General features: G+C 34.2%; 4 protein-coding genes across 4 annotated transcripts; 1 reads left to right on the top strand and 3 right to left on the bottom strand.

Annotated features, from left to right (window-relative positions):
• The first annotated feature begins 201 nt into the window (after positions 1-201).
• LOC120771527 (histidine-rich glycoprotein) lies at positions 202-3902 on the top strand. The gene is made up of 2 exons (XM_040099585.1): positions 202-439; positions 3658-3902. The coding sequence occupies exons 1-2, from the start codon at positions 337-339 to the stop codon at positions 3879-3881; spliced, it is 327 nt and encodes a 108-aa protein (XP_039955519.1). The 5' UTR covers positions 202-336; the 3' UTR covers positions 3882-3902.
• Positions 3903-14671: 10769 nt separating this feature from the next.
• LOC120771524 (general odorant-binding protein 56d-like) lies at positions 14672-15376 on the bottom strand. Its single transcript, XM_040099581.1, has 2 exons — positions 15221-15376; positions 14672-15141 (listed from the first exon to the last, which is right to left on the bottom strand). The coding sequence occupies exons 1-2, from the start codon at positions 15278-15280 to the stop codon at positions 14785-14787; spliced, it is 417 nt and encodes a 138-aa protein (XP_039955515.1). The 5' UTR covers positions 15281-15376; the 3' UTR covers positions 14672-14784.
• A 2516-nt stretch (positions 15377-17892) lies between these two features.
• On the bottom strand, positions 17893-18372 carry LOC120771526 (general odorant-binding protein 56d-like). Its single transcript, XM_040099583.1, has 2 exons — positions 18298-18372; positions 17893-18249 (listed from the first exon to the last, which is right to left on the bottom strand). The coding sequence occupies exons 1-2, from the start codon at positions 18370-18372 to the stop codon at positions 17893-17895; spliced, it is 432 nt and encodes a 143-aa protein (XP_039955517.1).
• Positions 18373-20253: 1881 nt separating this feature from the next.
• LOC120771525 (general odorant-binding protein 56d-like) lies at positions 20254-20965 on the bottom strand. The gene is made up of 2 exons (XM_040099582.1): positions 20799-20965; positions 20254-20720 (listed from the first exon to the last, which is right to left on the bottom strand). The coding sequence occupies exons 1-2, from the start codon at positions 20856-20858 to the stop codon at positions 20367-20369; spliced, it is 414 nt and encodes a 137-aa protein (XP_039955516.1). The 5' UTR covers positions 20859-20965; the 3' UTR covers positions 20254-20366.
• Between the last annotated feature and the right edge of the window lie 2691 nt (positions 20966-23656).

The raw sequence follows: 23656 nt of genomic DNA, 5'->3' as shown, positions 1-23656 counted from the left end.
CTTTCAAAAGCGAACTAAAGAAGTTGTATTCCACCCATACTAAAACACGTTACTCACTTTTACTAGATTAGATAATGTTGATGAAACTAAATAAACAATAAATTATTGATAATAAACAACAACAGAATCAACGCAAAATGTGCGAAAATGTATTAAAGCCCTCATAAACATAACATTGATAACATTTGTTTGAAAGTGGCTCTTATAAGCAGTAAAAGTTGTCGGGAGAGCGATATTACGTATTAGTTCAATAGCTGACGTGAAGAACTAAGCATCTGTTTCTAGTTCAAACGACTGCGTAAGGCTTTATTTTTTTAATTTTAATTTTTTATAAAAATGCCACCACACGATCATCATGGACCACCACATCACGGCGGACCACCTCACCACCATGGACCGCCACATCACGGTGGACCACCTCACCACCATGGACCGCCGCATCACGGTGGACCACCACCGCCACCTTGCTGCTGCCCCCGAGTCGTTTGCTGTAATATACTGTAGTTGACATCGGATGGAAACATAATTTAATTAGTTAAACTACATAAAAAGTACTTTTTATAATGTGAAATACAAGAAGCATGAATAAAATATTTTTTACTATTACTAAAATGCGCAGAGGTGTATAAAGCTATATGAATTTAGGCGAAATAGATTTCGTTTCGAAAGGAAAAACAGTTTTTTCAATATTTTGTACCAGTTTTCAAGCAAAACTGCAGTTTTTTAAACAAAATAATAAAATTTGCTATCTGACAATTATTAGTTTATGGAAAATAAAATTACAAAATAAAAAAAAATTGTGTTTTGATAATTCTTAAAAGTATACTACAAAAAAAAATCCAGAATGTTTTTACGGATATAAAGAAATTGTTCTAGTTTAAGTATTTCATATTTTTGAATTAAACATTTTCGGAAAATACGAATTGGAGAAGAAAAGCATACATTTGGCGCAATGCATTTCAAAGAAGCTTTCAATTAAATTATTATATATTTCTTATGTTTTAATTTTTTTATAAATTTTTTTTTTATTAAAATTCGATATTTGCCTTTAATATTAATCGATATTTCATCATACAAATCAAAATATATCAAAAACAATTATCGACAATTTAACATATGTACAAATCGATATTTATCGACAATTTTTATCAATTTTTTTTATTAAAATTCGATATTTAACATACAAATCGATATTTATCGACAATAAATCGATTTACTGATTTATTTTTCTACTTATGAAAGAGCAGAGAATTATTGCAACTATAATTACTAATAGTTATCGATATTTGATATATTATCGAATATATTATTACATTTCAAGACCAATTCTTACGAAAAGTAAGCATTTTGAAATATGTAACAGATATTCCATACTTCAGTTTTTTCGAAAATGCGTTTGACAAAATTTTATTATTATCTATAACTTTTATGAATCTACAATTTTTAATTAAGTTTCTTGAGTTATTGTGTTTGTTTATCAGTAAGTATTTTTTTTTAATTTCTGTTAAATTACTTTAATTTAAAATTCGATACATATCGATAAATTTAATTAACCGGAAATCTTAAATTCGATTGCCTGAATTATTTTGTCTACTAATGAGTGATTACAAAACTATTGCAACTGTCGATAGTTTTCGATATTTACAATAATATCGAATCTACTATTATATTTTAGGACCAAACTAGTATATAGAATATTCTTTAGCCTTATCGAAAATTCTTGTCATTAAATTTTATATTTATCGATAAATTTTATTAATGGAGAATTTTAATTAGATTTTCTGAACTTTTTTGTTTAGTTATTAATGAGTACAGAATAATGCAACTATAATTACAGATAGTTATCGAAAACTCGATATTTATCGATATACATATTTAATTAACGGATAATTTTCAATTCGATTGCCTACTTAATTAGTAATTGTCATAAAAACTTCTCTTAACGAAAATCGATATTTTATCGATAAGTTTTATAAATCGGCAAAATTAAATTCGAATTTCTGAATTATCTTTTCTATTTATGAATGAGTGCAATATATTTTCAACTACAATAATAGTTATCGATATTTTAAAAACTATTGATAGTTATCGATTTTTTTTAAATAAAATAGAGTATATAATTACATTTAATAATTATATTATTTTGTTTATACAATAAATGTAGCTACACTTACTGTTAGTTATCGATATTTATAATATTATCAATTTTTAAATTGCAATTCAATAATATCGTACAGTAAAATTTAAAAATTCAAATTCAGTTTTTCTTTTTTTCTTGTAGTTTTTAACTTTTATTTTTCTAAATTTCGTTCATGCCACAAATCACGTGGTATTTCTCCGAATAAACAGAGCACACCCATTGCAATGGCGCCCTGAAATATGTGACAGCACACGAACAGCGTGTTAAGTGTTGGCAGGTTGGCATTATTTCTTGCAACAATCGTAACAGCTTAATTGTGCCAACAAAAGCAACATACACCGTAAACTGAAATATATGCTTTTGTTTGTATGTAGTGCGCAGTAAAAAAGCAAACGCCAAACACTTGAGGCACTCTAGCAAATCACATGAAAATCACTTGACTATTAAATGCGGATAATCCAACAAAAGTAAAGTTCCACACGACAGTGAAAAATTCGCATAAATTTTGGGCGCAAAATTATATATGTAAGTATGAGCCGACATACGAATGTAAATAATGCAAGCACACCTCTAAAAAGTAGTCACGGCATCGCAGGTAAATGCTGAAAGCAAATAAATTCCATTATGTGCGCTTGTGTGTGTGTTGGTAGTGGATTGGTGGCTTGTACTCACTTTGGTTTGTTAATGTGTGAGTTTAAGTGAGGTTTTTTGGTCTTGGATTTCATTGTTTTGAGTGTTTGTTCTTTTTTCAAAATAAGTGTTTGTGTGTGTGCGTGTGCACATATATTACAGATATTTGACTTGGCACGCAAACATGTCAACTGGTCCTCGACGACTCAACGCGGCCATAAATCTAATAAATAATAATACAAGAATTATACTTGCTTTGGCAGCAAAGTGAAGGGAAATACTTTGTGACGACTCTCGCCTATTTTAGGAAAACAAATACATAATTTTATTTGCTGATAGTAAAAATTATAAAGAATTACTCAGATAATTCGCGGAATTGCAAGTTTTTCGGCCAAACAATTTCTTTCCAAGTTTGGGAATTTTGAATTGAATCATTTATTGTTTCCAAAAATAAATTGCTGATTCTATATGTCAAACAAGAGGTGCTTATCAGTGGCGAGGGCCACTCATAACTAAAAAAAAGCGACTTTTATTTTATTTATTTCCTTTCAAGATAAAGGTTGACTTTTATTATATTTACTTACTCGCTTTTAAGATAACGGTTTCAACTATTTGTCTACACATGTATAAGTGTATTAATCAGTTTATAACACATTATTATCTATCACTTCAAATATCGAAATGTCATCAAAAATTTCTGGAAAAACCGAACGCTAGAGCCATAAAAATATATGTATGTGTTGATAAGAAATTCATATAAGTCTTCGTATATGGAATTTTATACACAGTTTACTTGTGTCGCTTAGTGAAGACAATTGTTTCCGCAATAATCCATTCAATAATTCAAACGGTTGTGTAACGTTGCATAGATATCTTCAAAATGCCACCTCCACCACCACATCATCACCATGGCCCACCACACCACGGCCCACCACACCACGGACCACCACACCACGGTCCACCACATCATGGTCCGCCACACCATGGTCCACCACACTTCGGACCTCCACACCATGGTCCTCCACATCACGGACCCCCACATCATGGACCTCCACATCATGGACCACCACATCATGGGCCACCACATCACGGACGGCCGCATCACTATTAATGCGAAAAATATTTTTATAAAAATATGAAATTAATTTTTTTTATTTAAATTAAGTGGTGTAAATTGTGTAGAAAAACGAAAAAACCAAAAATTATATGTCAAACGAATTTTTTAGAAAATTAAAAAAAATATTGAAAGTACTAAAAAAGTTTTATAATTATCAAAAACCTCAGATTTCAGTGGCGAACAATTTTTCAGGGCATTTTAGTTTGATATGTCTACCATTTTCCACATTACGAAAGGAATTTCGTTTACATGAAAGAGCGATCAAATCAACGCAAAGAAATGGCGAAAATAACATCTGACATACTATACATCTGAATTCAAAAAAAAAAAAAAAATTTAACATATGATATATATACATACATTGAATGAAGTGTTGAACCCAAATTTAAAGCAGAATTTGAGAGTGAAGTGAAAATGTTTTCAAAATATTTCATAAATTGGAAACAAATGAAGAAAAGTGTATAGTGCAAGAACTGATGTGATTATAAATTCAGTGAAACTTTTTTTTACAAAAATCACTCTTGAAACTAATAATATATGTATTTATCTTAAAGAAGTGTGAAAAAAATATAAATATCTTTCTTATAGAAAAAATAACATTTTTTCAAGCTTAGCCGTATTATTTTATGACACTAAGCACAGTTTTTTCAGAAATCTGTATTTATTTTCACTCCAAAAAATATTCGAATTTATTATAATTAAACAGTTTTCTTTATAATCACTCTTAAATTCAAGCTTAAATAGTAAAATTTAAATATGCAATTAAATATCAATTATCAGCAATCATTTATAGCCATCGCCAACATCACTTTAATCGAATTAAAATGCCAAATGATATTGTCAACAAAAATATTTACTAGTGTAGAGTATTTTCCACCAATACCACAAACATGCATATATCCGCCGCATTTTGAGTGAAACCAAACTCTACAAACAGCTGAGCGTAAGTAAACCGTTAACTGAGCAGCAAACGGTGTACAGCAGCGCCATTTCTGACACAAGCGGCAAAAGTTTGCAACTAGCAATATTATGATTGCGTAGGAGAGCGCACAGTATGCTCATTTACTGTTTTGGAGAGCGAGTAAAAGAGAGTGTACTTACAAACAATTTACTATTCGCTCAAAGAGTCTACACAATTTTGAGTGTTAGTTTTGAAGATACTTTCATTTAGACTAATCAAAGCAGATGTTAGCGCAAGCATTTTTTTTAAATTTTGGTTGACTTTCAGTAATAGTAACAGAAATAGAAGACATGCAATGTGGGAAAATGATACATTTCATACCCGAAGTATAGAAATTTAGGTACTTATTGTTTGTACGTGTGTGTGAAAGTTCATGTAAGGTGTTTAATAGAAATTAAACATGGTTAATTTGGTTTAATTTTTAGTAATGATTAATAATTACGAGTTTAACTATTATAACGTATTTAGTAAAAGCAGCTAAGAAATTATATACAATGGCCCATAAGAGTACTCGATGAAAAGGGAGGTCACATTATCGTCAACAAATCAGAACAATCAAGAATAACATGAACTCTATTTCGAAAAAAAATTTCAAGATTTTTAATTATATTTAAATTGAAGTTGTATGGCAAGGTAATACTTTATTAACAAAACCGAAGTTTAAAATAACAATAAATATGACAACCAACTGACACTGTATTATACTATACATGCATATATTTTTAGATCTTATTAATATATTGTATAGCCTCAACTTCAGCAAATATTCCTTTAGGAGTTACGCAGATTGTGACTGCCGAAAAAATGCCTACTTTCACAATTTTAATACCCTGAATAGGGTATATTAAGTTTGTCACGAAGTTTGTAACACCCAGAAAGAAGGATCGGAGACCCTATGAAGTATATATATATAAATAATCAGTATGTCGAGCCGAGTCCGTCTGTCAGTCTGTATATATACGAACTAGTCCTTCAGTTTTTATACTCTCGCAACAATGTTGCTAAGGAGAGTATTATAGTTTTGTTCACATAACGGTTGTTTGTAAGTCCTAAAACTAAAAGAGTCAGATATAGGGTTATATATACCAAAGTGATCAGGGTGACGAGTAGAGTTGAAATCCGGATGTCTGTCTGTCCGTCCGTCCGTCTGTCCGTCCGAGCAAGCTGTAACTTGAATAAAAATTGAGATATCATGATGAAACTTGGTACACGTATTCCTTGGCTCCATAAGAAGGTTAAGTTCGAAGATGAGCAAAATCGGCCCACTGCCACGCCCACAAAATGGCGGAAACCGAAAACCTATAAAGTGTCTTAACTAAGCCATAAATAAAGATAATAAAGTGAAATTTGGCAAAAGAGATCGCATTAGGGAGGGGCATATTTGCACGCAATTTTTTTGGAAAAGTGGGTGTGGCCCCGCCCCCTACTAAGTTTTTTGTACGTATCTCGGAAACTACTATAGCTATGTCAACCAAACTCTATAGAGTCGTTTTCTTCAGGCATTTCCATATACAGTTCAAAAATGGAAGAAATCGAAAGGTTATGTTGAAAATCACTAAAAGTGCGTTAACGGGCTAACAAAAAACGTCAGAAACACTAAATTTTTCGGAAGAAATTGCAGAAGGAAGCTGCACCCAGGCTTTTTTCAAAAATTGAAAATGGGCGTGGCCTCGCCCACTTATGGACTAAAAACCATATCTCAGGAACTACTCGACCGATTTCAATGAAATTCGGTATATAATATTTTCTTAACACCCTGATGACATGTACGAAATATGGGTGAAATCTTGTGCACGCCTTCTTCCAATATAACGCTATTTTGAATTCCATCTGATGCCTTTTCTGTATAATACGAGTATATACATTAGGAACCAATGATGATAGCGGAAGAAAACTTTACAAAAAATACCTTATTTGAAAAATATGTAAATGACGTATAACGAAATCTCGATTATCACTTTATAATGCGAGAGTATAAAATGTTCGGTGACACCCGAACTTAGCCCTTCCTTACTTGTCTATAATAAATTTAATCAGTATTTCCAATAGATATCTACTGCTTTCATAGAGGAATAATTGCAAAAAGCAGAAGAAATCATTGAGGTCGCCGACTTTAGGTTTATTGTGGCCTTTTGAGCGGCATATTTACCAAGAATCCTAAAGAGCAAAAGAAGCTACTAGAAAAATGCCTAAGAGAACGTATTGTTATTTTCAGGACAAAAATATTAACGGGGGATGTTTCAGTAGCATTTACTTAAGCCGATTTTTTCGAAAGTAGATTACTACGCAAAAGCTTGGAGCTTTCATTCTAGCTTTAAGTAAATATGTTCATTTATTTATAGAAATACAGTTACAATTTCCTCGTTTTAGTAATAATATCTTCAAATCCAGTAATGTAACTATAAGTGTAAAGATATTGGTGTATGGAGTTTGGCGCCAGAGAAATATATGATAATAAAATCTCAAAATGGATAGTTGCAAGTCCAAAAGGCGCTGAGCAAAGAGAATTACATACAGGTCGAAAAATTTTATATCACGGAGCATTTACATTTATGTATGTATGTACATATATTTTTTAGCGATATGAAGCGCTAAGCCTTACGTGTTGGAGCTTTTGGTTTTAGCTTGGCTCCGAATTTACATACTTTGGGATATGGATTTGGCGTTATAGTAAATTTGAAAATTCAATAAACATAAATTTATGTAAAGTAACGCAAATTTCATATGAAAGAAAAATATTGCTTTGGGTGTGAGTATATATATACATATATGGACCTTCTTAACCATCTATACTGCAAATGCACAGAGCTAGTTAAATATATATAAGTATATGTATATATTTATATATGCAAAATATTCATTCGAATGTGCGCATAAATATTTTGGCACACTGTGCGCAAAAGATAGTGTGTGTTCTATACCAAAACAAAAACAATGAGGAACGGAAGGATGCTGAGCGGCTGGGCAGTCTTGCGACTAGGCGGCGCTGCTTTCACGGCTATCCGCTATTTATCACAAATAAATGCAATTGAATTGATTTTTTATTATTTGCATTTTCTAGACAACCACCACACACACACACACTCAAACGCATGTGTTTGCGTGTGCATGCTTGGCTCCTTACAACGCTGAGATTCACTTTCCTGCCAAATATGAAAATAACAATCCTTTAATATCTTTTTTATTTATTCTTATTCCGCTTTTGTGTGTGTTTACTTCGCTTTCGGGAGATTTGCAGGTGCAAATCTGTTTGTACGCTAGAGGCGAAAACATAATTTAATAGCTGCTGCCCTAAAATGCAAAGCGGAAGCGTGTGAGTCGAATATGATGTTGTTGTTATTGTTGTACAATATTATAATATTTTTTCAAGCGAATATCGCTTTTTTCATTGCTTGCGGTGCGAGTCTGCCGATTTGCATATTTTATGGTGTTGGTTTATTTCTGAATTTAGAAATACCCAAAATAGCTTGGTTATGTATGTAAGTGAATAAGACAATAGGAAGACAGCTCAAAGCAAAGTGTCGGGATGAGGCTGGTTGTCAGAATGTAAATAGATATGTGTATATGAAAATACATATGAAATGTATATGAATATGAAATAGAAATATTAAAAACAAAAATGTTTACAAGTAAGAACGGATTTACTAGACTATTAAGTTAACGCAGCAGGATACGGAATTTGAAACAATAAAAAAAAATTGTTTAATTAATCATGGAACCATGTATTTTCATTAAACCGAAACTCTAAGGAAACAATTTTTACATGTTTCGAAATATCTTGAAGTTGTTGATATTTCCTTCAGTATAGTAAACTTGTTTTCTGTTAGATAAATAAAGCTGATTCTTTAAGAATTTAGTTTACATAGTTGTATTGATGTCAACAACCCAAAGCATATACGATGTTGCAAAGTGAGGGCTATATGGTGGATACATTAAAACTTCCCAGTCAAGCTCTCTCAGTTTTTTCCGAGTCATCAAAGATGTGTGTGGTCTAGCGTTGTTCTGATGGAAGACGAAGCCCTTCTGTTGATCAGTTCTGGCCGTTTTTTTCGATTGATTGCTTCTATCTCATCAGTTGTTGACAGTAAAATGTATAATCAATCATTCGACCAGGCTGGAGCAGCTCATAGTGTATGATTCTTTCCCAATCCCATCAAACACTCAGCATAACCTTTCGAGGCGTCAATCTTGGCTTTGCGACCATTTGTTGAGCCTCACCAAGCTTGGACAATGATCCTTTTCTCACATTACTGTCGTCTTCTGTTACCATTCGCTTCATAAATGATTCGATTTCATTTCGTTTCAGCAAAGATCGAAGATGTTAATTCGGTTCATTAAATTTTTCACAGACAATTCATGTGGAGCCCAAGCATCGAGTTTCTTTTTGTAGCCAGCCTTTTTTAAATGGTTCAAAACCATTTTTCAGTGGTACTAAATTGTCAGGGTTAAAAGTTCAAAAAATATACCAATGCTAATATATATACTAAAGAGTAAAAAAGCGTATATGGCCTACAATGTATGTAAGTTACTCATTCTAAAATATTAAGCTCACCATGAAACAATTTTGTGGCGCCGTAATCCTTAAAAGGTGTCAGCATTGGAAAGAAACAATTTCATTAGTGAAAGGAAAATTTGGCGCCTTTAAGACGACGCCTATAGATTTATTTGCAAATATATGTATATGGATTTTTATAGAAGAATGATAGGCTTCATGTGGAACTCCCTTACTAGATTTGTCACTGCATTTCGCGCTCTTGCAACTGCTTTGTACTCCAATTGTTGGCAAACACTAACCAAACAAATATAGTAAAATATACCACATATCTTTCCAAGGCGCATATGTCTTGCCACATGTTAGACCCAGCATCTAAGTGACATTTCTATATTTATATCTATGCATTTCAGTTTATAAAAATCCACCCCCAGCACCGCCTTTTTAAAAGACATTGTGGTCATGTGTCAATGGCGTCAATGCGACTGCCTGCCTTAGAGTCGGTGTGCTCTATGCTGACTCCTACATACCACACAATCGCCAACATTTCCGCTTGGCGTCAGTCGTAGTTTTCTTTATTCAATTGTGCACACCCTTCGTTGTCGGCTGATTAGAATTTCTGCAATTGAAAACTCGTTTGAATGCCTTCGAGAAAGTCTCTGCCTCGTCTTGCAGGAAGTTCGCTTTGTTCGTACCGCTAACTTGCCTGTATTTGTCATGCAGTTACTGCTTTCATACAAAGTTTTCTTAGAATATACGTAAGTCAGTAAGTTCCTTAAGGAGTTGAGCCCGCATGGTCGCCAACACCTTGACCACATGCATGCAGTCGCAGCGTGCAAGTGCGCAACGTGTGCCCGCAAGCTTTGCCAACAAAATTGAATTTAAAAGTTTTTGATTTAGGGGGTGGCTATGAAAACTACATAAGTTTATTTTGTTGGCTTTTTAGTTTTTTATTTCTCTCGTTCTTCATGCTCTTACTTTTGCTTGTCAACGCGTCAGACGAAAGTTTTGTTTGTTGTAAGAACTTTGGCGCAGTTGCTCATAGCTTTGAGCAGCTCAGGTAGAGCTGGATGTTCTAAAGTTCACTAATCAAAATTTTATGTTTTGTAGGGTTCTGTGATTACGTCTTGTCAGTAGTGTTCAAGCAGTCGCAGCCGTTATTATCTACAAATATAATATTATTTATCTAACTAATCAGGGACTTATTGAACTTTGGAACTATCAGCTACTACTCTTTATATAGACGATGACTGAGCTCAATATTAAGTGTTGAAATTCAAACTAACACCACACCCGAAAAATTTTGCCAGCTTCGAGAACTGATACGTGTTCCACCGGGTCTTATAATAACCGGGGATTCAAGTAGAGGTATATTTTTCAATAGCCTTCGCGCTTCGCTCAACTTAATCGGCCTACTGAGCGTACTACTCACAAAACACCATCACCAGCTTGAGACCCAACATTCATTATTAGACAATATTGGACCGAAAAGACCACGTGCAAGCAAAATTGCCGCATTTTGGACGAACGGCTACCCGAAGACATTCAAGAGCTGACATTTCATCCAGAAAAAACAACGGTTTGGTGTAGATAATTGCCCGGCGAAATCGTTAATCAATGAATTTATTGAGAGAACACTGCGGTGAGAAGATAATTTCACATTTTCGACCGGTCGGTTGGCCACCAAGATCATGCGATATCACATCATTACACTTTTTCCTATGGGAATATGTAAAGTCAGAAGTCTATGCGGACAATCCCGCTTCGATTCAGGTTACCAGTCGAAAATTGGACTCATTGGATGGACGGACCATCCGAGATGTAGCCTCGGCCTACGAAAGAGATATTCATGAAAAAATAAATGCCAAGGAATGTTCTTTCGAACGATAACAAACATTACCAATTAAATTTGAAGTTTATATATTTTTTGAAATAGGGAACCTCGAAATGGATTACTTTTTCTATACATAAATCTGATTTCCAAGCTATGTAAGCCCGCAAGATGTTGCTGAGATGGAATTTTAGAAACGCTTGAGTGTAACAATCGAATTGGCCGCGGAAATGATAACAATTATGATATTTACAATAAACAATATATATAAATGTAATTATTTTTACTTTTATTTGTTCTTTTGAAATATTCAATTACAACAATTGCAAACTATTACAATCAGTGTTAAAGTCCAATTGCGCACTCTCATGCATGAATTAACAATTAACTGAACTGGAAAACAAAAACGTAAACAAATTTTCTCATCTTTCTTTATTTAAAATGCTTAATGATGCCATAAAATCAAATTAATGCACAAATAGCAAGCCATTACTCAACAGACAATCAGCATTGCGAATTAGACAAAACGGTGGTTTTTCAATTGAATAAAAAAAAATAACAATAGAAATTTAAGTCTGTAATCATTTTTTTTAAAGCTTTTGAAATTTTATTGTACTTCAATTTATTTGAGTAAAACTGTTATATCACTTAATCCATACTCACCGTCAGAGTATTGACTGTAAGTTTGACTGTGTAATTTCATGCTCAATTTATATTTGGCATTTCTTTTATTGTAGCTAAGTATATACAATATATGTATGTATGTACTATATGTAGTTATATACAAACATACATCTATATCATATGTAAATCAGTGGCGAAAATTGTCAACATCATTAATCAACCAGAAAAATATGCACCGAAAAGGTGGCAATTCTAACAAAATGCCACATTTCAAGCGCAATTTATTTCCTTTAAGATGTTTAATGACATATTTTTCAAAATATGTGTTAGTTTGCTGAAATGAAGTTGAGAGAAATTGAATGGACTGGCAGACCTCCCGTGCTGTGGCCTTAAAATAATGTTCTTTAGCTTAAAAAGTGACAGATGTGCGGTAATGTGGGTATTAATACACTTACAAAGGAATGTCTTATACATAAAATTCATTGATTGGTAGGAAAATTTGGATATTTCTTTCAATGAAAATATATTTCAAGCAATTTGTATTTCGTAAATTTTCAAATAAACACAAAGATGAATTTTTATTTACTAATTTTATTGAAATGAATTTCATTAGTTTACTCAAAAAAATTATTTTGGAAAAAAGGTAGAATAAAAACTTTTTAAAATTTATGTAAGCTTTCAACTTTCAAAACAAAAAAATCCAGGGCTAAAAACATGTAAACAATGACTAAGATCGGGTGTAAACTAATATTTTATACTATTACAATTTGCCAAAATAAAAGACCATAAACTTGGCGGAAAAATTTTATATTAAAATATGCCTGGGTTTCACTAAGGTACCTTACATAGTACCACCAATTATATGGAGTAAACTCAAGCTTTCACCCGGATCTATTTGTGGAACAAAGATACGAGGTTTGACTATTAAGTAATGAGAATGATTTTCTTGCCGCGCTTATGGTAAACCTGTGGCCTTGAAATTTAATTTCTCTTTTTTCGGCATCCCTCCCCTCTCCATTGATATACGAGTATGTATGTACCATCGCCTTAGCTTGTTTAGTTCGCCTGCTGCGTCAAGTTGAGTAGACGTGTGTTTGTAGTGCTTGTCACGAAAATAGAAAAACGAAATCAAGAGCAACGCGTCGCGATGAAACTTTGCGCCAGATTAGGCGAAACACCTTCGGAAACGTAACATATTAAGAGTTTATGGTGATAGTGCTCTAAGTCGTGCCCAGGCTCACAATGGTTGTCTCCGCGCGCCCCCCGCCCGCATGAGCAAGTCGAAAGTGAAAACGATGATTATTGCCTTTTTGATAACCGTGGAATCGTCCACAAAGAATTCAAAACTGTTAATCAAGTCTACTATTGCCAAGTACTCGAAATATTGCGAAAACAAGACAACAGGGTGCGCCCAGGTATCTCTCGTAACTGGATCCTTCTTCACCACAACGCGCCGTGCCACACCGCCCTCAGCGTGTCCCAGCATTTGGCCTCTAAAGGGATCGCCGTGTTTCAACAGCCGCCTTATTCGTCCGACATGCCACCCTGTCTTTTGTTTCCTAAAACAAAATCGGTGGTCAAAGGAACCCATTTTTGATACTGAGGTCCACATATTCGGTACCTAGTGGCTTGAACTGTTGTGGTTGGATTTGAGCAATTTTTGGTCAGAAGGTGGCACGCACATCGTTCAATTTCGACACCGGCTCCTATAAACCCCTTTTATACCATCTCGCATGTAAAATTTAATGCTTCTGACATATTTAGTTACTGAATTATCACACTTTTAGTCCTTTTTAACAAACCCGTTATGTGGGAAGTGGGCAAGATTAACATCCGATTTCACCTATTTTCACACTATCGCAAGATGCGTTAAAAAAATTGTCTCTGTGCAAATTTCGGTGGTATAGTTTTATTAGTTCGGATATATATGTAGTATATATTATATATTAAACATATAAGGAGGAGGCTGAGAGTTTTAGATTTCTTAGCGATGAGATAGTGGATCTTCCATGCATTCACTGCGGCAGTGTTGAGGCAATTCGTAAACAGTGACCACGACAACCTTCTTACTCGTATGGCAATTTGGTAATTGGAAACAGCGTTTTCGTGTAAATCAACTGCTCCCATATGTTTTTTGTATTCGCATATCATTCGAAGTTGATGCATCTTGATTATTATTTTTTCATATCGCGAATATCTGGAATTTGTGAAATTCTGAAATTACTACAGCACTTGTCATGATCACGACCAATATTTCCTTTTAGACGGGTGACAGCTTCTTTGTAGGTCATCGGAAAAATTCAGTTTCTGCCGTTTACACGTGTCTTGCATTTTCCGCATGATCCGCACTCGTTGACGGATCAGAAAAGTCTTGTTCATTCTATGCATAATTACCTTAATCTCACCAGCAACTTCAAGAGTAGAATCGAACTAGTAACAATATTCTTATCATCAATTTGCTCTTCATCGCTCAAGTCAAGAGTTGAGAGAGGAATTTAAATAAATCTCATGTTTTCATTAAAAAGTATTCCTTCTTCTTAATTTTCACTTTTACTGCACTGATCTATGATAAGCATCGCATCTCTCTGACTACTGAAAAATACCATGAATTATAACATGTATAAACGAACATCACATTTGAAAAAATTTTAAACGATATCGAACACGATCTGCCCAAGTATTGCTCTACTTGTAGTGCAATACGAATAAAGGTAGCAAAAAAATAGAGAATTATCCAGAAAATAAAATGTAATCAATAAACACAGAACAAAAACAAATGATGTATAAAAATACACACAAAAACACAACGGAGTTTTAAGCCGATTCTTAAAAGGGCACACTAATAAACCTATTTTGATTTCGAAAACAAACTCAAATTTAATTTTTAAAACACATGAACAGTACGTGAACTTTATTTGCAACATAAAGAGGTGTCTGAAGAGTATTAATGTTTATATTTTCTTCGCATAACTACTCTTCTTGACCGTGTTTAAAAAACGAAGCTCTCGTGTCCAGCTGCATAACATTGGCGAATTTGGTAGGCGGTGTCACATTCGTCGGTACCCTTCAAACCATTGCACTTAGCTTGAGCAGCTTTAGCTTTCTCCTCGCCGATCAATTTGCCCAAAATGTTCTGTACCTTTTCCTCATTGACCTTACCATTCTCTACAAAGCCCAAATTACCTAGCATGCACTTGGCGAAGCATTTGACTTTGCCATCGACTTGACTGTCATCGCCTTTGAGGAGAGCACGAATCGCCTCTTCGGAAGCACCGGTTTCCTTCAAGCATTCAGCAGCTGCAGCGTGTACCTTTTGTTTCTGCTCCTCGGTCAACTTGCCGACGCCCTGAAGGAGTGGAGTATGTGTGATACGGCGTTAGAAAGGATGCTAAAAAATATTTATAAATTTAACAGTAATCGCTTACCTCTTGCGCAGCAGCGACGGCGACGAAGGCTAGCAAAACAGCAACTGCGAAGAATTTCATGTTTGTTGATTTTGTATTGTTTTAGGTAGTTGGTGTGAAAAACGGGTTCTAGTTCTCACTTTGAGCGTTGGCTGTGAACTGATTGCCGGTTGTTGGACGAACTGTCTTTTTATATGCGCTTCTAAGCCGGCAGCTCGCCAATATCGCCGGAGGATGACAGATTTTGTTTACTTTTTTTTTGTTGTTTTCTCGTTTTTTTATGAACACATTAAGAGAGCATTTAGCGGGGTTTTAATTGTAAGTATTTTTTGATTTTACTTTATTCACTTGGTTTTGATTTATCTGTTTTTGTTTGAAGCTTTTCGCAATTAAACAGCCGGCGACTGCAAAGCAAAACAAGAAAAAGCGTTAACTTCGGTTGCAACGAAGCTATAATACATGTAAAAAACTGTTTAAAAGAACTTGATTCCGAGCGTTTATTTTGTATATCCGCTAAATGCTTTAGTAATACGTTTTGAACAATTTCTTTGAAGATTACATAATAGCTTTAACAACAACTCTTTTCATGATCTCGTCAAATGAACATTTTTTCATACAAGCACTTGATTCCAAACGCTCAGTTTGTATCATCGCTATATGCTATGGTGGTCCGATATAGGCAGTTCTGACAAATGAGCAGCTCCTCTGGAAGAAAAGAACGTGTATAAAATTTCAGTTCGATATCTTCAACACAGAAGTAACAATTTATCTTTATATAGACTGGTAAACAGCCAAACAGAGCGACATGGCTAAATCGAATTAGCTCGGTAGGTTGGGTTGTCCATTGAGATATCTATTTTATAGGGTCTACGAAGATCCCTTCTGAGTGTTAAAAACTTCGTGGCTAAATTAATATAGTAACTTGTTTGGAGTATAAATATAAATATCTCAAACCATATGTGGTGTAGGGAATTAGATTTGTGTGATTTTAAAGTCATTTTAGTCTTATCTATAATCAAAAGCGAAGCTTTATTGCTCTAAGCTTTTTTAGACGACATTTGAAATTCGAGATAAGACATTTATATACGGCAAGTGTTGGTAAGATATCCCAAAGAAATTTAGTAGGTATATTTTCTTCATCCCAGCTACCTAATATGTATTGAGTAGTCGAGAAAGTCTTTTCGTACTTCTAATCAAACATCAACTTTTTTTTCATAGTTATAATGAATTTAATGAACCAAATATGTACCATTTTGGTCGACCACTTTTTTCCATTTTTCCACTAGAGACATTATTCCATTAGTGTAAAACTTTTCTGGTTTCTCGACGAAAAACTGCGACAAGTAATCTTCACAGGCTTTCTAATGAATGTTAAGTTACTTAGTGATCTCATAGTTGCTTATGTGACCTGTTCAATCTTTTCCATAGTTTCATCGACTTTTTAAACGATAGGTCGACCAGAGCGAGATGCATCTTTCACATCGAAATTTCCATAACGGAAGCGAGCGAACCATTGTTGTGCTACACCAACTGATACAGCATCGTCTCCGTAAACTTCAAAAATTTCTTTGGTGGCTTGCGTGGCATTTCTCCCTTTTTCATTTTTCACTTATTTTTGAACAGCTGCAACTTTTTCTCAACTTCCCCGAATTTTTTGGTTAAATGAAGCTTAAAGTCTCACGTTTCCAGCACAATATGGTATGATACAATGTGATTGGTAGCACTGGTGATATACGACTGCCACGACATCTATTGACAAAATATTTAGACCCCGGTACCTATATTCGACTTTTGTTCGAAAATGTCGAGCAATGCGTGATATACATATATAACTGAAATTAAGGTATAACCTTTCTCGCATAATGGTATGTCTGTATGTCAAAAATGGGTTGAATCGGACTAATACTTCTCTAGCCCCCATTTAATTAATATAAAAATTTTCGAGCTGTCGGGTGACATTGTACTGCATACTACATACGTATGTATCGGCCAATATGTGAGTTATTCCAAAGTGAATATGAGAGCGTGTTTTACTCATAGCAGTGTATCTTTGTGCCTAAATTAGATAAATTTTAGCGAAAACTTAACTCACCCCCATATAACTAATTTCAAGATTTTCGAACATCCGCTGGCTTCCCTTTATATGATTGCTTTTACACCTTAAAGTTTTTTCCCTGGTTTTGTTTCTTTCAAGTTGCAATAGTATGGAATGTTCGGTTGCACCCGAACTTAACCCTTTTTTACTTCTTAGTTTGTAATTTCGATATGTTTCGAATTCAAAGTATCAGGCTTTTTCCATTAAGAGTAATTTATAAAATCGTTTTATAGTTGGATAGATATGGATGATATTGGATATATTAGATGAGATATGAATATACCTTCCAAACAAAAAAAAAATTATTGTGTTACCTCACAAGTGAAGTGATTCGATTCTTTTTTTTATTCAAATTTTTGTGTTTTCCTTAGATGTTACATACAAATGATTTTACTGAAGAGATTTAAAGTTTTAAGGCGATTCATAAATCTCATTCTTAAAAGAGCACACCCATAAACCATATTTTGATTTTGCAAAAAAGCTCAAGTTTAACCTTTAAACGCCTGAAGGGTACGTGAATTTTATTTGCAAGTTATAAAAGTGTCTCATTAAAGTTAGTTTATTTTTTTTTTAAATAATAATAATCTATGCTATGTATTTAAAAAGCGAAGCCGTTGTAATCAGCTGAATAACATTGGCGAATTTGGTAGGCGGTGTCACATTCGTCGGTGCCCTTTAAACCATTGCACTTAGCTTGAGCAGCCTTAGCCTTCTCCTCGCCGATCAATTTGCCCAAAAAGTTCTGTAAGTTTTCCTCATTGACCTCACCATTCTCTACATAGCCAAATTTACCCAGCATGCACTTGATGAAGCATTTGACTTTGCCATCGACTTGGCTGTCATCGCCTTTGATGTGAGCACGAATCGCCTCTTCGGAAGCACCGGTTTCCTTCAAGCATTCAATGCCCAAAGCGTGAGCCTTTTGTTTCTGCTCCTCGGTCAACTTGCCGATGCCCTGAAGGGTTGGAGTATTTATGATACGGCTTCAGAACGGATACAAAACAATATAATCGCTTTCCTCTTGCGCAGCAGCGACGGCGACGAAGGCTAGTAAGACAGCAACAGCGAAGAATTTCATGTTTGTTGATTTTGTATTGTTTGTTTGGTAGTTGGTGTGAAAAATATCTTCTAGGTCTCACTTTGAGCGTTGGCTGTGAACAGATAGCCGGTTGCTGGGTGAATTGTCTTTTTATATGCGCTTCTCTGCCGGCAGCTCGCCAATATCGCCTGATTATGAGTGATATTGTTTACTATTTTCTAGATTTTTTATGTTCAAGTTTTTTTTTTGTTTTTACTTTATTCACTTGGTTTTGATTTATTTGTTTTTGTTTGAAGCTTTTCGCATTTAAACAGCCGTCGAATTCAAAACAAAACAAAAAAAACGTTAACTTTGATAGCACCGAAGCTATAATATATGTATATATAAAAAAGTGCTTACAAGAACTTGATATTCTGACTGGACATTGTCCAATAGGCATTCATACTGCAAATAAACTCCCCGACACAAATTAATGGAATTGTGTGAAAGAAGGTGCAGTGAATATATCAAGGTTTTCTCTTCTCCATTGCCCAACATTTTCAAGACTGAGATTGAAACATACTTTAGGCGATCTAGAATCGATTGCTGAATCTGACATTAGCCGCCTCAATAAATTTCTTTTAATGAGTAGACCAGAGTCTCATTTTACATCTAGGATGAAACAAAAATGGACAATGGACGTGGAACCGCCTACATTTCGGTGAAAAGCCATATCTCAGGACCTGCTCGACCGAAATCGACCAAATTTGGTATATAATATTATCCTAACATTCCTGCATATAACAATGCGTAAACAAACTAAATTGGACTCCAATCATGTTTACTTCAAATTGAAGCCAATTTTAAATTTCTTCTGATGCTTTCACTTTCTAGAATGCACAAATCAAGCACCAATGTACCATATGTGTCAATATTAAACTATGCCCGAATAGTGCGCTTAAAATAAGCCACTTTATTACCCAAATTTGTACAAATCAGACCGAAATTATGTCCCGAGATACGAATCAAATCCCGAATATGTGAATCAAATTTTCAGTTGCAAACTTTTCATCGAAATATCGGTCAATCTGTGAAATGTATTGTATAAATTCGTATTTCAGCCTTTTCTAATAATCAAATGGCTGTATGTCAAAAATATATTGAATTCTACCAATAATTTCTTCAGCCCTGTATACCTAATAGAAAGATTTTCGAACTTCCATTTGACTTTATTCCGCTTATAACGTCAAAAATCGGCTGAAAACTTTCCCTCGACCTCATATAACTTACAAATATTTGCACCTGCAAGCCACTGTCAAGTTGCAAGTGTATAAAATGTTCGGTTACACCTGAACTTACCGCTTCCTTACTTGTTATATTTCCTTATATGTGACCTGGTCTACGGAAAGGGGGCTTAGGTGTCAAAAAATCAATTTTCACTTTTTAGTTGATTCGAACGAGTTGTTTATTTTTAACAGCTGTTTCCCAGAAAACTAGTTTTCGCATGTTAGCTCTCTTTTCGTAGACCAGGTCACATATGTAGTTTTCATTTTCTAAATAATTCAAACTCAAAAGTATCAGGTTTTTTTCCACTAAGGAAAAGCGATCTATTAATCGGTTTGTAGTTGTTTGAGATATAGTGGAGTGAGAGCCTAAGGATATAACTTCCGAACACAAAAAAAAATGTATTGCGATACCTCACACACACTGTGCAAATTATTTTTTGAAGAGTAGTGTTGCGTATACGCAACAGAGGAAGCAAATGCGTTGAGGAATTTGCCGATTCTTTTTTCTTCAAATTTTACTGTTGAGCCGAAATCTTGAGTGCCTTTCTCGGATATCAGATATAAACGATTCTATTGAAGAGCTGTAAAGTTTTAACGCGATTCATAAAGAGCATACTCATCAACCATATTTTGATTTAAAAAAAAAGAACTCAAATTTAACTTTAAACAAACAAGAAAAGTGCGTAAATTTTATTTGCAACTTATAAAAGTGTCTTAAGAGAATTAATCTTAGTAAATTTTTTTATAAATAATAATAATCTATGCCATTTAAGAAATGAAGTGGTAGTCAGCTGCATAACATTGGCGAATTTGGTAGGCGGTGTCACATTCGTCGGTGCCCTTCAAGCCATTGCACTTAGCTTGAATAGCCTTAGCTTTATCCTCGCCGATCAATTTGCCCAAAAAGTTCTGTACGTTTTTCTCATTGACCTTACCATTCTCTACATAGCCCAATTTACCCAGCGTGCACTTGGCATAGCATTTGACTTTGCCATCGACTTGGCTGTCATCGCCTCTGATGAGGGCACGAATCGCCTCCTCGGCTGCACCGGTTTCCTTCAAGCACTCAGTGGTCAAAGTACGGGCCTTTTGTATCTGCTCCTCGGTCAACGTGCCGACGCTCTGAAGGATTGGAGTATGTGTGATTCGGTGGCAGAAAGGATGCAAAATATATTTAAAACTGTATCACTAATCATTTACCTCTTGCGCAGCAGCGACGGCGACCAAGGCTAGTAAAACAGCAACAGCGAAGAATTTCATATTTGTCGATTTTGTATTGTTTGTTTGGTAGTTGGTTTGAAAAAGGTGTTTAGTTCTCACCTAGAGCGTTGGCTGTGAACTGATTGCCGGTTACTGGGCCAATTGTCATTTTATATTTGCTTCCAAGCCGGGAGCTCACCAATATCGCCAGAGGATGTGTGTTTTTGTTTACTATTTTCTAAAATTTCATTTAGGTTTTGTTTGTTTGTTGTAAACACATTAAGCGAGTATTTAACGAGGTTTTAATTCTAAGTACTTTTTTTTAATTAATTATTTAATTATTTTTGTGTGCAATTGCAAGGTTTTTCTAATTAAGCAGCCGACAAATTCTAAATAAAAAAAAATAAAAAAATGTCTAACCTTATTTGTGTAGCGTAAATAGTGTAACAATATATATGCATGTGTGTGGTTTAAGATTGAACTAGTGTTTCATAGTAGACAAAACCGAAACTATATTCTTTAAACCTATAAAGACGATATGTGAAATTCGAGTTAAGTTATGTACGCCAAGTTTTGGTAAGATATCCCAATGAAAGCTGAGATTCTAACTGTCAAATAACCAATATCTATAACGAGTTTCATTATTAAAATCTATTGACGGGCACCCTTACGCCAATCAGACTATTGTATTTAAGTACAAGTTGGATTTTGGTTGCCATCATGCGTTTTAGCACTAGAGCTATGGATCTCGCGTGGGTGTGGTGATTGACGACCAGCTTATGTGCGACTGCAAGATTCTTCCGGCTTAGAGTAGAACGCAAGCGTGGTGCTGAACTATTTGCTCTTAGAATTTGTTGAGGTCATACTGGGCCATGACGCTGAAAAATATTGGGTAGTCGAAAAAGTATTTTCGTATTTTGTCAATAGATGTCGTTACAGTCGCATATCGCCAGTGCTACCAATCACATTGTATCATTCCATATAGTGTTAGAAAGGTGAGATTCTAGGCTTTATTTAACTAAAAAAAATTTAAATCGCGGAAATTGACAGCTGTTCAAAAATGAGTGAAAATAATGAAGAAATTCGCTAAATTTTGAAATTTTTGTATAAAAAATGGAAGAATACCACGCAAATCACCAATAAAATTCGTGAAGTTTACGGAGACGATGCTGTATCAGTACGGGTAGCACAACAATGTTTCGCTCGCCTCCGTTCTGGAAATTTCGAAAATTCGATTTACACTAATGAAAGTTTTACATTGAAGGAATAATGTCTCTAGCGGAAAAATGTTACAAGGAAATACATATTTGTTTATTTTTTTACTATTATAAATATAAAAAAATAAGTTGAAGTTTGATTAGAAATACGAAAAGACATTTTCGATTACCCAATCTTTATGAAAAAAAATGCTTTTTTTTAATTTTTATTTGCGCAGAACAGTTTCGAAAGAACTCAAAGATAAGATAAATTATTTCTTCTATAGGAAAGTAAAGAAACAGGACTTGTTTCACATCGTGGATATCCATAGTGATTTATTACAAAGAAATCTAATAGCTTTAGTAAAAAAATATATACAGCCTAAAGTGACCTTATTTAAAAATTGAATAAATATTTCTCGCAACTGAAAGATTCAACAAAAATAGTTCGAATAATATTTAATTTTTACCATTTTCAAAATTTTACCTACTTCGAATAAGCAATAGATCATAACAGTGACAATTTTGTTTTCATATTTCTTCTTAGTTGCAAAATCGATATATTTCAGAATCATAACTCTCAGTACTTTTCCATTAAGGTTAAGTGATCCATTAAATCGTTGTTTTCTTTTCATTTACATTCGTAATCTACATACATGCAGTTGAAGGCAGATAATTGTACAAGATAGTTCTTTATATTCATAAAACTTGAATTTGTACTTTATCTGTTTCACTCATTTCTAACACCATCTGGGCATTTCGCTAAACCGGCAAATAATATCCAAGAAAAAGTACCAAATCAGCGTTAGGCATCACTTTTGCATTTTTTGTATTAATTATTGTCTTTTATAATTTTTTGCAGCAGGCGTGAGCACAATTGAAATCAATCTTCTCGACTTCACTTAATTCAATTGTTTTATTTGTTGCCCTCCGCGCTTTTATCTAACAAGCTTTCGTAGCTATGTATGTGTGCTTGAGGTGGCGAAAAGAAAAAACATAACAGCTTATATGTAGAAGAACATGACAATCCCCCTTTTTTCTTTAAGCAAACTGGTATCTATAGCCATTGTTTACCCGTGTCTACCTGAGCCCGCTGCTCTCAAGCGGTCAACGTAATTGGCAATAAAAAGACTTCAGCCGTGTGCCATGCACTGAAGCCGAAACGCGCTAGAAAACAGAGGTGAGAAAAAGTTCAAAGTCTATTTGAAATAAAAAAACAAAAAATACGACTATTTAATTCGCTTTGCCTCAACGGTTTTTTGACGATTCCGCTGTGAAATTTGCATTATTAAATAAAAAGCAAGAAATTTATTCATTTTAAGAAGAATATTATGCATATACTAAGTAAAAAACCTTACACAAAGTTAATTGTCTGAATATGCATGCGAATATGAGTTTTTGCTGCAGCTCTATTTTTTATGATTTTGTATGCATTTTATGCGTTTTACTCTACTTAATTCCCTGCGATATCATTAAATAGTCGTTAAGTTTTGCATGAAATGTCAACAACGTCTCTGAGTCAGCTTGCGCTTTTGCTTGCAACGGAAATCGAAGGGTACACCATATAAGCGTTGTCATCACATACATACATATGTAACTGAGGATCGCTATAATATACGCTTATTCATATAAGTTTGTAGTTTAAGTAACTATACAAACTAA

The sequence above is a fragment of the Bactrocera tryoni genome, chromosome 3, assembly GCF_016617805.1.
Source record: "Bactrocera tryoni isolate S06 chromosome 3, CSIRO_BtryS06_freeze2, whole genome shotgun sequence".
In the NCBI taxonomy this organism is placed as follows: domain Eukaryota; kingdom Metazoa; phylum Arthropoda; class Insecta; order Diptera; family Tephritidae; genus Bactrocera; species Bactrocera tryoni.
This window is presented reverse-complemented; position numbering and strand designations above follow the sequence as displayed.

Coding starts and splice junctions, on each gene's coding strand:
- LOC120771527 (XM_040099585.1), top strand. CDS start 337: ATGCCACCACACGATCATCATGGACCACCACATCACGGCGGACCACCT. Junction 440..3,657: donor TCACCACCATGGACCGCCGC/ATCACGGTGGAC, acceptor TCAAAATGCCAC/CTCCACCACCACATCATCAC.
- LOC120771525 (XM_040099582.1), bottom strand. CDS start 20,858: ATGAAATTCTTCGCTGTTGCTGTTTTACTAGCCTTGGTCGCCGTCGCT. Junction 20,721..20,798: donor CCGTCGCTGCTGCGCAAGAG/GTAAATGATTAG, acceptor CCAATCCTTCAG/AGCGTCGGCACGTTGACCGA.
- LOC120771526 (XM_040099583.1), bottom strand. CDS start 18,372: ATGAAATTCTTCGCTGTTGCTGTCTTACTAGCCTTCGTCGCCGTCGCT. Junction 18,250..18,297: donor AAGAGGAAAGCGATTATATT/GTTTTGTATCCG, acceptor CCAACCCTTCAG/GGCATCGGCAAGTTGACCGA.
- LOC120771524 (XM_040099581.1), bottom strand. CDS start 15,280: ATGAAATTCTTCGCAGTTGCTGTTTTGCTAGCCTTCGTCGCCGTCGCT. Junction 15,142..15,220: donor CCGTCGCTGCTGCGCAAGAG/GTAAGCGATTAC, acceptor CCACTCCTTCAG/GGCGTCGGCAAGTTGACCGA.